Below are 17,613 nucleotides of genomic sequence, written 5' to 3'. Positions count from 1 at the left end.
AATGCTACCTGTGAGTTTGGTATGGGGGCCGCCATCTTTTCTCAAGACACGTCAAAACCTTCAAGATGTTTGGGAGGGGGGCATAGGCATAGTGTCCAGGCTCAAGACATAATCTCAAAATGTTTGAACTGTTAGTCACTAATCTGATTAGTGGGGTTTGGTTTGATTGAATTTTAAAGCATTACTTAAAAGCGGATTGAAGAATAAACAATAACGTAAGAGGCTTTTGTGTGGAACTTAATTTCTTTCCTTCCACACCTGTAACAAGTATTAAACGTTATATTTTCAGAATTATAATTTCAAAAAAAATTGTTTGAAACCAAAGATGGATTTTGTAGATTGAATCAATATATAGGATACAAATTTCAGGTGTATTCATTGACAGTAGGAGAAATCTTCATAATATATTAAACCATCGTCTTTAATCATAACTTACTAGGTCTTCAACATACCTGGCTCAAAAGTTTATGCAGTACTTCTGACTTGTACATCAAATAGGTACAAATATGTAATTGTAAGGGTTTAATATTTATGAAGAAAGCTGTATCCACCTTGCTAGAAAAGAATACAAGCAGAAAACTCTACTCTACTCTAAAAATTTTTTTAAGTTTTGGATAACAATTCAAATCTAATTAATGCTTCATGCACAACCAGGTATTTTTTACTTAGCCCACATTGTTGGTTGTATTACAAAGAACTTTGTTACCCAGTGTTCTGCCAACGTGATGAAACTATTCAAAGACTAAAAACTTTTCCTTCTATCCACGTACTTGTAGAGTAGGCTTGATTCTCTGTGTAAAATTTGTGGAATTTCAAGTATGTTTTGGGTCATATAAGGACTGTCTGGCCAGAGAGAAACTCAGATTTAATCTTGAAAGAAATAGTTCTTTTTTTGTTTCTTTTGGAATTCAATTCAGAATATTGTGCCATTGTTGACAGTCCTCTACAGTATCTTTAACAGAAAGCGGTAAATACTTCAGATTTAGAAAATGAAGTAATTTTTGTGTTGTGTTAATCTAGCGACAATCACATTTTTACCCAGTGCTTGGCACTGGATGGCACCAGAAAAATCGCTGACTAATGTTGACCAAAAGTTGAGTCCTGACGTTTATTGTATTTGTAGTAAAGAGAAAGAAAATGAGATTCAGAGGAAACCCATTGTTTATAGCATCCATAAGAGAGGGAAATGACGACAACGCAAGGTAACATAGACTTTACAACCAGGCACTAAATGGTTTACAACTGATTCATCCTGACTTTAACGCTCCACTGCAAAATAGGTTTTACCGGCTCAAACTTAAATATGCACATGGTTGGCGGCACATTGCTAAGCAAAACAGAAGCCGAGAGGAAATATTTGAACTGTAATTGACTTCCGAATGCGTGTTTGAAAATTTACCACCTCTATTAGATAACGCTGAAGTGGTTTAAGAGTTTAAGGGGGGCGGTGTAGGCTGCTGAGTATACGTAACCCCAAGGTTGATCGAAACATCTCAACCCCATGCAAATTGGTTTATCGGAGCAGGAATTTTTGCATTATGAATAAGACATGGTTCAAGTCTTTCCAATAGGTTCCTCCCCTCGCTAGGCATTACTCCGTCAACAAGAAACGGTTTGCTCTGACAACGCCCCCCTATGGTTGCCCTAGCTCAGACACTCTTACCAACCGAATTGAGAAGTGGTTAAATAGACCTGTTGACGGACCGTTTATCAATGTGTATATATAACCGCGGATGAAGAGAAGTACAGCAAGTTTGAATAGCACGCTGTACAAAGAAGGGTGAGCTCCTGGTCAAATATCCGATAGTTCACCTTCTTGTGTACAGAGCCACACACCTGATCACAGTCGAGCTGGCTGGATTTTCTGGCTGTGATTTTAGTCTCCAAACTGACAGATTGTGTCTGAGATTGTTTGAGAAAAGTAGCTTGTGTGCCATCCTTGTGAGTTTACTGTGGCTCTCCCGCTGACAAAGTAATAGCGAGTAAACAAAATAGGATGGCACCCAGGCTGATATATTAAAGAAGAAGTCAGTTACGAAACAAGAGAGAGAAGGGATTGTGTAACAAGTGGAAAATGTAAGAATAGACAAGTATGGTGTCTCATTCTACTTTTGCTTTTCTGTGATTCTATTGAATCATGAAAATTATAGGATTATATAAAGAAAATTGTACACTGTAAGAAGTGGAAAACTAAGAATGGTCTATTTCCTATTATTCTAAAGTGGGATTGCTGGCAAAATTATTAAGAATTTAGACTTGGGGTGACAAGGCTTTTTTTAGAGATCTGTGAAATAAAAGATACTAACTACTAAGTTTATGGTATGTCAAACAAATGATTGAATTTAACTTTTACCTGTGATACTATTAAAACACTTCAATCAGTTCAAATTTTTTCCTAGGTTTCATGTTTAGGTTTGATTTTGTTAGTCTGAAGTTCAGTAATTCTCATACATTTTAAGGTTGGCACGTGTATCTTGAATTGCTACATTTTCAGTTTCAGTCTGGGACGAATTACAACAGTTTCTTCTTCACAAATCTTAAAAATTTATGACTTTCCAAGACTGGCAGGAAGCTTTCTTGGCGTGTTGGTGCCACCATGTCAAGGGAAGACTTGATTGGAGTATTTAGGGGGCGTATCTCACCTGCAGGGGTAACCGACACCTGTCACATGACCTGTCACAGATGCCAGGTCTGTCTTGGGGGCACATGGGTTCAAACTAGTTTAACAACTGTAAATCCATTTTATGTTTGCAGAGGGAGATAATTTTGTGGTAAAGGGGAATTTCCGAAAGGAGAGATTTGCGGTGTTTTCAAGTTCGCACTTGAAACAACCGTAGTAATGTTAGTGCTCTCTGTGTCATGAGTTTGCAGTAAGAGCAAGGACGTAACCGCATCTATGAACATAAGTAAAGTAAAGTTGTCAAACCTCAGACTGAGGACGAAGCATGGCACTTTTTCTTAAGCTACTAGTAGTAGTCCAATGCGGCCAGGCCACAACTCATATATGTAGCTCAGACTAACCAAGCACACCGGGTCACTCCTACTCTTCTCGATAAGTGTGTTGGGTTTTTTTTTTAACGTATAAAGCCACTGCAAATATATCTAGATCAAATTCTGTGGATCCTTGGGCCCGAGTTCGATCCTAGGGTTGACTCCAGCTCGTACATGTTGTAAGGGATTGCATTTGTCATTTTGGATGGTGATGTAAAGCTGGCGGCCAAGTGTATGAGCGAGCTTGTAGCATAAGCCTCAAGCGTCAAACCTCTGCACGTAAAAGAACCCAACACACTTATCAAGAAGAGTAGAGGTGACCCAATGTGCTTTACCTTTATACCCAGCATAGGAGCCCTGGAACTATTTAACCACAATGACACAATTGCTAAATCTTTGCAAGTCATGTTTAAAGATGACATATGGCAACTGCACTGAGATGCAAACAGGCCACCACTGGTGTCATCTGACTATACATGTAGCTTGGTGCATTTTCAATTTAAGTAAGATACATCAATTTTCAAGCAAAGATGTTGATGTTGGTGTGAGGATTAGTTGTTATACATTTTGTAACTTGAGAAACACATAGATTTTGAGAACCTCTAAAACCTTAAAAAAACTGATAAATTCTATTCAGCTACCAGTATTTTCTTTTTGGCACAATTTTGCAAGTCATGTTAAAAAATGACACATGTAGATACTGTAAATGCAGAAATGTTTGCAGTGGTTTTATGTTCCCAGTTTTCGTGGTGAACTCTTTTACCTTAAGATCGCAGTCGTTCCATTGTGTGACTGTAGCACTACTATTGTTTCAAATGCAAACTCAAAACCACCATGAACACTCCATTTTCTCCCTACCGCAAAATTAGATCCCCGCGAACATTTCTGCATTTACAGTATTGGCAGCAGTGATAGTGTAAACAGGATGCCACCTGTTTGATTAGCCACATGTCTGTACCAACCTGTGGAAGGATGTGGTCAGGAAATAAAAAGTCTGGTAAACATTCTAGCTATCCCCCACACAACCAGATGTCTTCAGTATAGCGACTTGTACTTTTGCTGCTAATGTGATACTTATAGAGAAGTCCAATTTCCCAAATTTTGGCAATGTCTTTTTATGTTTTAAGTAGTCTTACATGTATTTGATATCACCATGTGTGAATTAGGTTGTAAGGAACAACACAAGAGATGCAAATGCTGATGAACTGGGTTGCAAAAGTACACTCATACATTTCAGAAAAGAAAAAAAAAACAAGACGAAAAGGTTAGATGGGGCAAGGTCAAGTGGCTATGTCCAAGGTCATACTTTCTTGGGTGGTACATAATTAAGTAATATTCCAAAGTTCTTAGAAAAGTCAATATTTTCAAGTACCCTTGAAAACAGCTGTGATGAATTTTCCGTAGATAGTTGGGTCCTTGTGTGCACTTCCGTATGTGAGGATATCCTGACTTGGGTAACAAAACCCTTAGCCAAGAACTTGATCTGGAGGCTTGAACTTCAGAGCACCGTGCCCTGGCAAGGGGACTCTTAACTCACATGTACCTTGTTATCAAGGCACCCCTAGGCTTCAACCTCAACCCCAATCTTCAAGCAGATATAGGGGGAGAAAATCAGGACGTTCAAACGGTTTTCTGGCCAATTTCTGCGTTTGGTTGTGTGTCAGAACAAGGACATTATATATGGTCAGAAGAACACTTTTAGTGTTGCAATTATCCTCTCTCAAAACATATTATTGGAGAGAACCATAGTTTCCCTACTTTCATACATAACTTCATTTGAAAAGTTGGTATTAAGAATCCTGTCTATAGCACCCAACACACTTATCGAGAAGAGTAGGGATGATCCAGCGTGCTTGGCCCAAAATACGCGAGACGTAGCAAAGCTGCATTGCACTAACAAAAAAGCGACATGCTTCGTCCTCAGTCAGTGTGACTGTCTATAGTGACCACCTGTCCACATAGACCAGATTTTATCAGTCCCCTGAGTGGTCTTTTCGGGCAGTTTCAACTGTACATGTAGTTTTAGTCCAATGCTACTTGCAGTCCACTTGTTGGTATAGCTGCCCTAGGTGTTGACAAAGCTCCCTAGCCCGGCATTGTTCGCTAATCAATGAAAATTGATGCTCAAAGCCAGAATAACTTACTAAGCCCATTGAACACAAAGGGCAGCAAATCGTTTCATGCTGTTTTTTTCCAGGCTAATCTGCTGTGGTTAAATCTATTCTGGTCTAGGTGATTTTTGGTCACAGTTTCTGATTGAATTAGTTCCACTGAGTTGCCATTGTCAGATTGTGGTTCCATTAGAGCGTAATCACTGAGCGACCACATGTACAGCGTACAAAACTGGATTTGTGTGACCCTTGTTCTATGATTGGGATAACCATGTATGATGCATGATGCAAACTTATGATTGATATTTATTTTTTGTTACCATGGTTCAGTTTTTTTTCTTTCATTTTTACCCCGTCCGAAAATGACCCAAGCCAAGAGTCTTTATGATATATCTGTACAGTACATTATTTCTGTTTTAGCAAATTTAGGATATCCCCTGTTGTTGCTTGAGCATGTCTACATAAATTGGAAATTTCTGCTGTATGTTATTCTTACTGTTTTCATGGTGGCTACAGATCATTTAAAAACAACAAGAGTAGCAATTTTCATGTTTCCCATTAGGCTGTCGGTTAAAACTAATTTTGAAAGGGGAGGGGGTACTGTGTTTGAAAGTTTGCTAATATCAGGCATGACGTAGAATTAAGCAACCTGCACAAAGAGTTTGCAAATGTAGATGCTAAGGCAGCAGAAACTTAAGATATCTCAAAGTCTTTCTCATAATGTGTTCTCAAAATGAGGTGAAGCAGAAATAATGGATTTAGTGTCAATTGTAAACCTGGTCCAACAAAAGTCACCTGTCAGCAGTTCAGTTTCAGCCAACCAGAATGCCGTGACGTCTCGGGTTTCCACCTGATATCCTGACCAAAACATATTACCTGAAGAAGTTCTTTGACCCTGTTGTGGTTGAAAACAATGTCGTTTCACGGTCGCGTAAGAGAGACCTTGGCGGTTAAAGAGGTTCCAAGGCATAACATGGTACAATTGTTAGGACAAAAGCTGGGCACCATTTTATTTTCTGCTTGTTTTTCAGAACTGCACACTCTCAATTCATATCATCTTGAGAGCTGGTCATTCAAAGGTTTCGATGGGGCGTTATTGTTTTTTTTATAGATTTTGCATACACCGTATGCGGTGGGTTCAGGTCCGGACTTATAAGTCAGGACCTGCACCTGAACCCCCGGACTTGAATCCGAACCTGAACCCGAGTTTAGGTATGCAGCACTACTTGATTTAGCAGCAAAATATAGCACGCACAACAGAGAGGCAAATGACACTATGTACTGCCAATATGGTGTCTTATAACATGACATAATGGGGTTAAACACTTCCGATACCCGGTAACACAAGGTGGCCGTGAATCTTGATGCAGGTGTGGTAGGGTGGAACTCAGTCAACTTTTGTTCTGTAAAGGCTTGTTTGTTTCATGGTCTTGTGATAAATGTATGTGTTTCGCTTGAAAGAAGGGGCCAGGGCTGTTGAAAAATACAATCAGAAAGAGGCATAACTAGAGTTACTGTAATTCTTGAAATCTTTGCTGTGGTTTATGTTTGTGTTTTTCACTGTGACCGCCTCAGCACAAACTAAAACCAACTGTGTTTCCATGTGACTATAGCACTATTGCACATGCGAACTTATATAAAACCTTTGCGAATACTCATTTTCTCCTTACTATGAAATCACTGTGAACTTGAAGACATTTAAAGTAAATGTACCAGTGTCATGGGCCAAATGTACAAATGTATGCTCAATTCTAATTGGCCATTACCTTAGTTACATGTACGTATACACTGAAAGGGTTAGATGCCCCATTTGTAGAATGCTTCCAGTTGTCGATAATGATAAATATGAAAGAATTCTGCTGATGTCAATTGTGTCTGCTGTCTTTCTTGCTTGTTTGTAGACATGCCTCGGAATACAGACATTACGACAAAGATTTGTATAGAGCAAAGTTATAGCGTTGGACATGGTTGAGCAACTTTATTTGCTTGGTGGGTGGAGCACCACTGTGCTATTCTTACAGTTGGTTGCTAATGAATGACAGTTAAACTCCACAGGTTTAACATGTTAGAAACAGCCTTGTGACACTGATCTTTGATTTAACGATGGGCTTGAAATTGGCCAAAATTTAAAAGCAGAAGCCAGTATAACAGTATACAACAGACAAAAACAATTTAAAGAGCAAGGGGGGAAAATTTGTTACTGTGGTATCGGTAGTTGCAGTTTATTATGTTCGAGTCTAGACACAACTGGAAAAGAGTAGCGTTGTCCTTTCAGATGGGGCCATAAAGCCGGCGGCCCTATGTATGACGGAGCCTATGACTTAAACCTCTGCTTGTAAAAGAACCCAACACACATGATGAGAATAGAAGGGGTGACCCGGTGTGCTTGGCTAAAGCTGTAGTAAAGCTGCATTCTTAACCAGCTAACAAAAAAGCATCATACTTTGTCTTAAGTGTGAGTCTGAGGTCTTTGTTATCTACATGTAAATATATACCTTCCACCACCCAGACTCTCTGCTATCTTTCTTATCAAAACAGGACAATTTTCTCTTACGTAAGACAAGGCCGCCGAAGGTCAAGTCCACGAGGGGTAATGAGAAAAATGCTACCCTGAATCACAGAGTCTTTTATCAGTAGTATCATCACTGCACTTGTCTTAAGTGTTTAGCTTTAAGTTCAAGCACAGATAAATGTAAATAAGAAACAGGTTGGAAAAAAGTGAACAAGAGCACATACATGTAGGTATCAGTGTCATAAATTCTCATTTTATTCAAATCATATTTTCACCTGTGACATAAATAGACCCATACAATGTACATTGCATGAACTGTACCCTTTGACAATGTTTTTATCTTAAAATTGCCTCACCCTGATGCTTTGATTGCTTAATCATTTATTACAATACCAGCTTGTGTGTAATATACATGTACTCATGTAACGTTATGTATACTCAATCTGGAAAATGTATAGTCATATTCATAACATATGCTACAAGTTTTCCTCAAAATAGGGAAATTTGAACACTGTGTTTCATTAGTAGAAGTCTTCTCCAATAAACTTCCTGCTGATAAATATTGGCAAGAAGCTCTAGAAAGGATCAGACAAGGTCAAGTTTTGATAAACTTTTTTAAAGATCATTCTTTCATAGAAATCTTTGCAGATTCTCAAGAAACATCTTGTCATAAAAAATGGGCAGGAAGTTCATTAAGTGCCATCTTGACCTTAATCTTGTCTCTTCAGGAACAATACTGAAGTAATGGACACCAGGTTTGGGGCAATTCCACCAATTTAAGTACATTGGACAGAAGCCAGACATTCCCCCCTCCCACCTCAATGATTACAAGGATATCCTCTTTCCTTCACAGCCAATTTCTGATTGGAATCCTTCCTGAGTGCTCTAATATAAGATCTGAAATAGTAAATATTTAATGTTATATTCAACAAGTGTCCAATTCTAATAGTATTATGCTTGTGTGCAATGCAGAATTTTCATTATGATACAATCCAGAGTATATTACTTGGAAAGAGTTGGGGTACTGTAAAGGGGAAAATATTTGCAGAGATTTAATTTCAAGGTAGGGAGAAAATGGAGTGCTCACTCACACTCACTCACTATCCGGTTTATCGTCTTCTTTTCCCCATCATCTGGGGCTTTGACGTGCTTGCATGCTGATGGGGGAGCTTGGTGGCCGCTCACCAGGTGCCTCTTTCCTGTGGATTTGTTCCCTGTTGAAACATTAGGGGTAGGTGGCCGCCCAGACAGTACAAAATATTTGCAGTGGTTTTAAGTTCACGGTGAAGAGGTCACAGCGAAAACTTCAAACATAAAGCCACTGCAAACTTTTTCCACTTTTACAGTAGCAGAGTACAACCTATGGGGTGTCTGATAGCTCTCCGCAGGTCCTTGGGTGAGGTGACTGCTGGGATATGACCTACAGGGCTATGTGACTGGTACCTGCAGGTTCAAGGGGATAGCCCATTATGTGATTGGTGGGGGTCGCCCCGATGTTCTGACACCACTATGTTCCGACACCCCCTTATACTAACATTAAACGTAGGGGTATCGTAACGTAGGGGTGTTGGAACAGGGGACTACTCCATTTATATGTTCCCGGCACCCCTACACTAGACTGGAGTCCAGCCTTCTTTTAGCTTTAGTCCGCTACCCAAGCTCTGTTCCCCGCCAAGAGGGGAGAGAAGCGTGGGTAGCAGAAGGCTAGTGCCAACACCCATGTTAGGGTTTGGGTTGATATGATGTTGTGCAAATTGCCATTAGGCCTTGAGCTTCCTCCATTTTGAAAGATATGGAGATTTGTCAGTAGGGTTAAGATTTTGAAAGTGAAGTTATGTTATGTGCGTCTCTTCAGCCCAGGGACGGTGACCCCTATGTTTTTGATACTCCGTATGGACATCCCTTGGTTAGGGTTAGGGTTGTGGGATGTCGGAATGTAGTGATGATGAATGGTTTCATGTGAAGAGTCTTAAGACATACTCTTAATTTGTAGTCAAAATCAGACTTAACATCGCAATGTAAATTAGGGGTGTCAGAGCATAGGGGTGTCCAATATTGGCTGTGTAGCCCTTCAAAGTTGCCTGTCCCTTAACAGTAATTAACCTTCTCAGTCCTAACTTATCCCAAACCTATATAATTTGGTGCCAAAAGGCTACTTAAGGTAGCCTGGAGTCCAGCCTTTGTTAGCTTTGGTCCGCCGCCAACATCGTTGTTGGCTGGTTAGCTACATTGGGAACAGACCAAAGCTAACAAGGCTGGACTCCAGGCTATACCTAAAAAAGAAGGGAAAAGTAGAATGCCATACAGTAAATTGGCAAGCTACTCTACAACCTGGTTTCATCTGATGACAATATCAGTTAAACAGACACAGAAGAAACTTAACTGTAAGCTTGGTAAAGATTGACCCTCTGTGACATTTGGTTCAGTAAGGAGTACATGTAGCTCAAGGAGAGTTTATTTATCTTTAAGGATCCAGCCAAGACATTTCAGGGGGAGGTTGAGGAAGGTCAAGGGCGTAGAGGGGCATACTCACAAACATACAAGCAGGGAGAAGAAATTGTTGCAATTTGCAGATCCTGTATCTCCTCTTAAACACAATGAAAACTTCAAAGAAAGAGTCAAGTATAATAACACTAATGGATTAGATTTATTACATTTGACTGGCTCGTGACATGTTTTTGAAATACTATTAATTTATAAATTAGAATAGACTTGTTAAAGATATGCTGTTGAATATCATTTCATTCTTTTGAAAGATGGGTGGGCATATTTGAATGCATGATCACTCTTACTAGTCTTAAGTCTTAAAGTAGAATTGTATATTCCATGGAAAGATACTAGTCAAATACCAACATCTTTCTGAACATAAGTTTTAGATGTGGAAGAAACAAATATATGGGGAAAGAAAGTCACAGCAAATGCGGTAAACTTTCTTCCTGACATTTGTGTCTGCTATACTTTTAATGTTAGCTTTATCACTACATAGACTGCTAGTAACTTTATACAACTGTAGGTAGTGACAGTTTGAAGACTTGTAGGACTTGACACTTCAGTCCAGAGGTTATGGCCTGTCTGACCCCTAGGTATCTATTAAGCCAGTTACAGCTTTTGGGGTTGGTACATTGTACTGGGTGTACCATAATGCACACTATGAAGAGGAAAGACAGAATAAACTGAAAATTGGAGTTATTTGGACGAGGAAGTGAATTTGTTTGTGGAAATCAATGATTTTTGTACAAAACTGAAAATACACGACATATGATTTCATATTGACAGAACTGATTATTGTGAAGATGTGTTCTAGGTATTGTTTCTTCATATTATAATAATTATATGGTTGAAAATTGTATAATTGTAGAACTTGATATGTCATTGATGCCCGCAGATAATTCATTTATTGATATCATTGGTTGATCTTTTTCCCCAAAATGTCTAATTTTTTATTTTTTCTGTAGTACTCTACCCAATTTTTTTTCTTTTTTAAAACCACCATTATAACAAGACCCGAAGGTCACTTTGAGGTTACATATTATGTAACTGTAACAGCGACTATGTGGCTCATATTACAAAAACGTTATACAAGTCGTTTTGCTGGTATTATCTAACCTCTTAAGTTAGTCCCTGTTGCCTAAACATTGTATAAACTACTTTGGTTTAGTTACATAGCCAGATTTACAGGTTGTACATGTATATCATCAGGTTTATGTGTTTATTACTCACTTCAGTAGGTGATAAACCTCAATGTTTTGGCAACACTGATAGCAATTATTCAACGGGTGCTGTTGAGGAACTCTGAGATATTTATTAGCATACTTGTATTTTTCCAGTACCTTGCATTCTTCTGTTAAAGCACTCTGATAGTCTAAAACCAATTTAGATGGGAAGGAAAAATGATGAAATGTGATATTATTTTCCAAAAATTAATAAAGGGCCTCTTTGTCAGCAACATTTATACCTCACCTTACGTAAGTCGAGAAATGTTTACTACATGTACACAATGTCATGTATATAGTACTAGCTACGAGTAGGAATCGTCACAGAGTGGTACAAATAGTTTGCATACTGTGAAATGTTCAATATCGTTAATTATAGGTCAAGAAGTCAAGCATTACACTACAGCTATTGCCAGTCCATGTACACATGACTAGTCTGTTGCCTGTACAGTTTTAGAAAGGGGTTTTACAATATACCTTTTTTGCCTATCTACTATAAGCCTTTCCGCTACTTTGATGTTTAAATGACCTGCTATTACTTGTAAGTTTTATACTGTGGTACATGTAGTGATTATATAGTTCTGTATGATGATTTGCAAAAAGAGTTTAGATCATCAAGAACTCTATTTCAATTGGAACAAGCAACCCCCATCTTGTGATCTGGAAAGTAAATGACCATGATGACTATTTAGTATTTGCTACCACCAGATCACTGTGCCCCACTTGGTTATTTACCTGGGAATATAATAATCTGATCAGGATCAAAGATATGGACAAAACACATAGTTATCCAGTCTATTTTCTGTATCTGTAGATGTAACACAGAAGTATTATGATATGAATGATGAATGAAGCTAAATGTCTTAAGAAGTTGGCCCACATCTTGCACCTGGTGCCTGGTTGCACAAGACGTCAGGAAAATAAATCTAGAGTGACAGCCTGTCTTCAGGAGGAGGTGAGGTGATGACAAGTGGACACAGGCCCCGGAACCTGCATAGTAGGCACTGTGAAATGCTTTGGATTTTATGTGGACAAATCTTTGTGGAACAATTTGTCAGATTTTACTTACTGGTTTGTAGAAAATGATTCCAAATTTACCAATCTATCTGGTATCAATGTATTCTAAAGCTGTTGTTGAAATTATTGTTGTGTCTCTCTATATCATGATAGTACAACTCATATCTGTTGAAATATGTTGCAGCTGACACCTGCTACATTGAGTTCTTTTCAGAATATTAAAAATGTTAGAGTTCAAATTTTGCATTAGATGTTTAAGAGTTGTCCTTGCAGCTGGTGTTGACCAGTTGAAATGTAATGAGAGACTCATTCAAGTTAAAAGGAGACCAATATATCCGTAATGGAAAGATACAAAACAGATGGGAACATTATTCTCTTCAAGCTGGGCTTTAAAGTGACCTGACTGTGTGTCAACATCCTCTTCTAGTGGCATCAATGTACTGTAAATTCTTTTGCTTTTGCAGGAACATAATTTTGTGTAAGAAGAGAAAATTAGGTTTTTGTGGTGTTTTACGTTTGGAGTTGAATATGAAGCAATTCTGTTGCACAGTAACTTACGGGTTATTCATACATTGGAAATGTAAATTTTTGCAGTTTCATATTTCGACAATAACAGCACTGTGAATACTTCAAGATCTATGGTAAGTGTAGTGGCCCTACTGCGTTGACGTGTGAGTTCTTGATGACATTGGAGGTTGTCTTACATTCCGATCAAGGATGAGTCAAATAGGTTAAAACTCCCTTCTTGGAAAGACAAGCTCCGTGGGACCAATTCCAATGATGCAAAGTGTTGTTTACTGTGAATATATACATATGTATAATATTGGACATGGTTGGTAGTGGAAATTTCATTGCAACTGGTCAATTTGCATAGGGGGATTGCCACTGTTAGGAAGAAAATTTAGCACTGAAAAAAGCACTGAGAAAGGCTGGATGGCCTCTTTAACATTCTAAGGGATCTCAGTACCTGAAATATACACAGCCAAGATAAAAGTACATAAAGAATATAGAACATGTACATGTAGTGTTTATGAGCCCTGGAAGATTAGCCCCCTAGAGGGGCTAAAGGGTATCTCAATAAACTCAATAAACTCAACTCAACACACAAAATGAGAGTAGTAAGACCAAGTTCAGATCACGATCTGGTCTTTCTTCTGCTTGGAGGGGTGGGGGTGTGTCCAAGTTAGACCAATCCAAATCATCTTAGCCTTCCTTATCTGAATGAACTTGACGATGGATCCCTCTGTCCGAGTTTAACTTTCGTCATTTGGTGTACAGTCTTTTCGTGATGCAAAGAGTCTCCTTATGCATCTCATTTCAAAAGCTAACAGGAAAATACTTTTTCTAGAAGTAAGACTTACAGTACTATTATTCCTATGTTCTGTTCAGGTTGTACAGATTCTCAGTTCACCTGTGCCAACGGCCGCTGTATCACCTCCGACTGGAGATGTGACGGAACAGACGACTGCTTCGACAACTCAGACGAAGAGTCGTGTAGTAAGTGTTCATGCAATAAGCATCACTTGGTCTTCTTGAGATATCTTTTTGATATTGCTTTAACGTTGATATGGGGGTTTTAAAAACAAAAATGAGAAGTTGTGAACTTGCAACAGGAGAGTTGAAACGCACTGAATTTGCTCGAGTTTTGCTTCAAGTGATGGTAAGAATAAATGAGTTGTAAAACTCAATGTGTTATAATTTACTAGTCAAAGCTGTATCAGATTGTCAAGTGATTGAGTTATTGGGTGCCACAGGATTGAAACCCTCTTTCCTTATGATACAAAAGATGGATTTCAAACCACTGGCTTGCTACAGACTTAGTACAGAGTATTCAATGTTAGGCCACACCAATTTAATTTCTTGGTTAACGGAATTTTAAAAAAAATGCTAGATTGGAAAATCAATATGAAAACAGAATCTCAGACGAAAGTTTGTACTTTGGTGCACAGAGTTTCAGGGAGTGAACAGGGTCAGGTGCAAGTTTTCACCCCAGCCTTCTGTTTTAATGATGTCCTTGTGCTAAAATTATTATTTTTAAATCCGTTAACCAAGAAATTAAATTGGTGTGGCCTTAACAAACCAAAAAAAAGTATGTTCTAATAAACAAATGAAGGACAGGGAATTGATATCTTGCCTGATGATTTGAAAAAGCTTTTGAATTTGAATTACTTTGATTAATTTTCTTAAATCTAATTCTTTAATTTTCTCCTCCAGCATTCCCTGCCTGCTCTACTAATGAGTTCCAGTGCACAAACGGACAGTGCATCTCCCAAAGCTGGGTGTGCGACGGAGAGACTGACTGTCCCGACAACGCAGATGAAAATCAGAGCTGTCGTAAGTCTTCATTTATTCAGACCCTTATAGTGCCTAGTGGTACATAGGGCAGCATGTTTCCTTACTGTTTCAGTAGCAGGGTATGTCTTTAGAGGGAGGAGTTGCTAGCTTTTCAATTTTAACATGCTCAAGGCGCCTCCTCCAACATGGGACCCCAATTTTATATCCCTTCCGAAAGATGCATGCTTGCAGCCCCAACCGAGATGTCCTGACCCCGGGACTAGAGCTGGGGTCTCCAAGTTACCAACTAATTGGAACCAGGAGCTCAACTGTTAGGTTGCTATCAGTTGAGCTACAGGGACATCTCTGTCGCAAGCCTTACTTAACCTGAAACTGCTTTATAGTTGCTTTGAAGAAGATGAAGCGTCTACACTATTGCTGCTTAACACTGCAACAGGTGTAAGTTGTAGTATTCATTAGGTTCACAGGAGGGCGTTTCTGACCGAAAGTATCTGAATAAAATCAGAATCTGAAGAAAAAGAGATGGGAGAAAACAACTCTCGATACATTTCATCGTTGCTTATTGTTGTTGTTTACTGTTTGCATGCACATACATAACAGAACAAAATGCAATATCAAATTCAAGAAACACGCAGAGGAGTGCCAGAAGCCTATTAGTTTTTCTTGTTTGTTTTGAATTTAGTACTCTGTTGAATTTTATGCAAGATACTAGACTAATGTTGAGATATTGTTTTCAATCAGAAGTGATGGTTTGATGGTTGTTATTTTTCTGTTACAGCTCCAAGAACGTGTCAGTCCGATCAGTTCACCTGTACGAATGGCAGGTGCATACCTCAGAACTACAGGTGTGATCGTGTAGATGACTGTACAGATGGCAGCGATGAGGGCAGCCAGTGTTGTGAGTGTTCCATGATCCTAAAATCCATCAGCCTTGAGCTGCAAAGCCCCTGTCCCACATTGGACAAGCTTTAGCCGTATTTGTTGATAGCCAGAAGGTACCTGAATGTCAAAATTGCTCAAGAGCCAAGCGTACTTTTTGGCCTGAATGTCTACTGTCACATTGAACGGGGCGAATTGACCAGACTTGCATGAAAGAACATATTACTTGCAGACTCGTTGGCTAATTAATTTCCTTGCTGTGTGACGGACAGGAATTTGCAACAGAATATTCCCCCAGGCAGCTTCCTTTTAAAGATTTCAAGTTTGCAAATCGTGTCACAAATAAATGTAACCTCCATTAACATTAGTCCGCCGGGTCACATAAATCCACCACTTTAAAAAACAGTGAGTTTGAGAGATCTCTAGTGCAGCACCCCCAGGTATGCACAGTTTAGATATACGGGAGTGCATTATACTGGGGGATGTTGGCTTGGAGATCTGTTTGGACATATTTTTTCAGGGTGGTTTAATTATGTCCCCTGGTGGAATTAATATGTTTAACTTTAAGTTAGTAGATGTTATTATTAAAGGAAGATAGGTGGGAGGGGATCCATGCTTTTCACACTGTGTCTGTTTTTTTTCTCCTCACGTACAGCGTACCCGACATGTTCGTCCTCCCAGCTACGGTGTAACAACAGCGCGTGTTACAACTCCAACCAGCGCTGTGATGGCAACATGGACTGCCGAGATGGCTCTGATGAGTTCAACTGTAGTAAGTACCGGTATATAATCATGTTAGAATTTAAAATGTTTTAGTTTCATTTGTCTTGCGTCGAAAGCTGTGGAATATCTGTAATTTTTCAAAGAATCGATGTACTGTAGTGGTTATACAGCCCTATGCTCCGACACACACTAACCCTAATCCGAAGCCTGACCTAGGGGTGTCGGAACCTAGGGCTGTACGAACATTTGGGCATTAGAACATAGGGCAGTTGTAACAAAGGACTGTCCCCAATGTAGTAAGGTACAAACATGTAGAAATAATACACATTTGTATGTTCTAATCTCTGTTTCCAGGTGGAATACCCTGCCTTGGTCATTGAGTCCTTCTGAGCAAGACAGGGGTCCTGTGCACCCTAACCCACACTATTGAGACTGGGGTTTACCTTGTTTTATTAACTTTTTTCAGCAACCATTCGGTGCCAGTCTGGACAGTTCACCTGTATGAACGGACAGTGTGTCCCCGGCAGTTACGAGTGCGATCACGATAACGACTGCGGGGATGGTTCAGACGAGCACGACGGTTGTGGTACGTATTACTAACTTTTTTATCTGAAGTCCTGCCGCAGTATCATGGAAAGCCCCCAGGAGGCCAATAAGCTAAACACATACTAACATATCAAATAAATCTGACCAAAACTTCTGGAGGTTCACAAATACTAACAAACAGATATACACATGGCTCTTGGCAACTGCCACAACTATTGTTTTTTTTTTAATGAACTCGCTCAGTGCAAGGCCGTAGGGGGCCACTCATCAAAGTTGCATATATGGGTCACAGCAAAGAGAAGGATAAGCAAATATTATTCAGTAACATTCAAAATTCCTAGATATAATACAGTCTTTTCCTTCAGTCTTTCCCACGTGTAGCGGAGAGCAGTTCACGTGTCAGAACGGGCGCTGCGTACCTCAGGAGTACATCTGTGACCTTGACAATGACTGTGGGGATGCTAGTGATGAGATGTCATGCTGTAAGTAACATTACTACTAATTGTTGACTTACTACTTATTGTTAGTCCTTTGTTTCCAAAATGCTGATTGAATGCATACAGTAGACAGTATCACTAGTTGTCTTTTGAAAGAATTAGTTGGGCATGTTGTTTTTTCACATTTTGGTTGCAATATGACCACAAGCATCTGTAGAAAAAGCTACATTTTTGTGAGATTTCAGCTCAAATTTTGTTAGATTCCAGCTCAACTTTTGTTAGATTCCAGCTCAAATTTTGTTATCGTCCAACTTTTGTTAAATTACAACTTTTGTTAGATTACAATTGACAATGAAAGATTGTAGTACAAATTTTTGTATTACTATTAG

The 17,613-nt window shown here is 39.1% G+C and overlaps 1 protein-coding gene across 1 annotated transcript in view; it reads left to right on the top strand.

Moving 5' to 3' along the window:
- LOC136421131 (low-density lipoprotein receptor-related protein 2-like) overlaps nt 1-17,613 on the top strand; it is an 87,411-nt gene that overhangs the window by 1,090 nt on the left and 68,708 nt on the right. Inside the window, exons 2-7 of the mRNA XM_066408282.1 lie at nt 13,734-13,841; nt 14,559-14,678; nt 15,418-15,537; nt 16,174-16,290; nt 16,708-16,827; nt 17,153-17,269. Of these exons, the coding sequence (XP_066264379.1) occupies nt 13,734-13,841; nt 14,559-14,678; nt 15,418-15,537; nt 16,174-16,290; nt 16,708-16,827; nt 17,153-17,269 (702 nt within the window). The remainder of the gene's footprint in view (nt 1-13,733; nt 13,842-14,558; nt 14,679-15,417; nt 15,538-16,173; nt 16,291-16,707; nt 16,828-17,152; nt 17,270-17,613) is intronic.

This window comes from Branchiostoma lanceolatum, chromosome 15 (assembly GCF_035083965.1).
Source record: "Branchiostoma lanceolatum isolate klBraLanc5 chromosome 15, klBraLanc5.hap2, whole genome shotgun sequence".
NCBI classification, from domain to species: Eukaryota; Metazoa; Chordata; class Leptocardii; order Amphioxiformes; family Branchiostomatidae; genus Branchiostoma; species Branchiostoma lanceolatum.
Note: the sequence above shows the minus strand (reverse complement) of the source record. Positions and strands in the feature narration are given on the sequence as shown.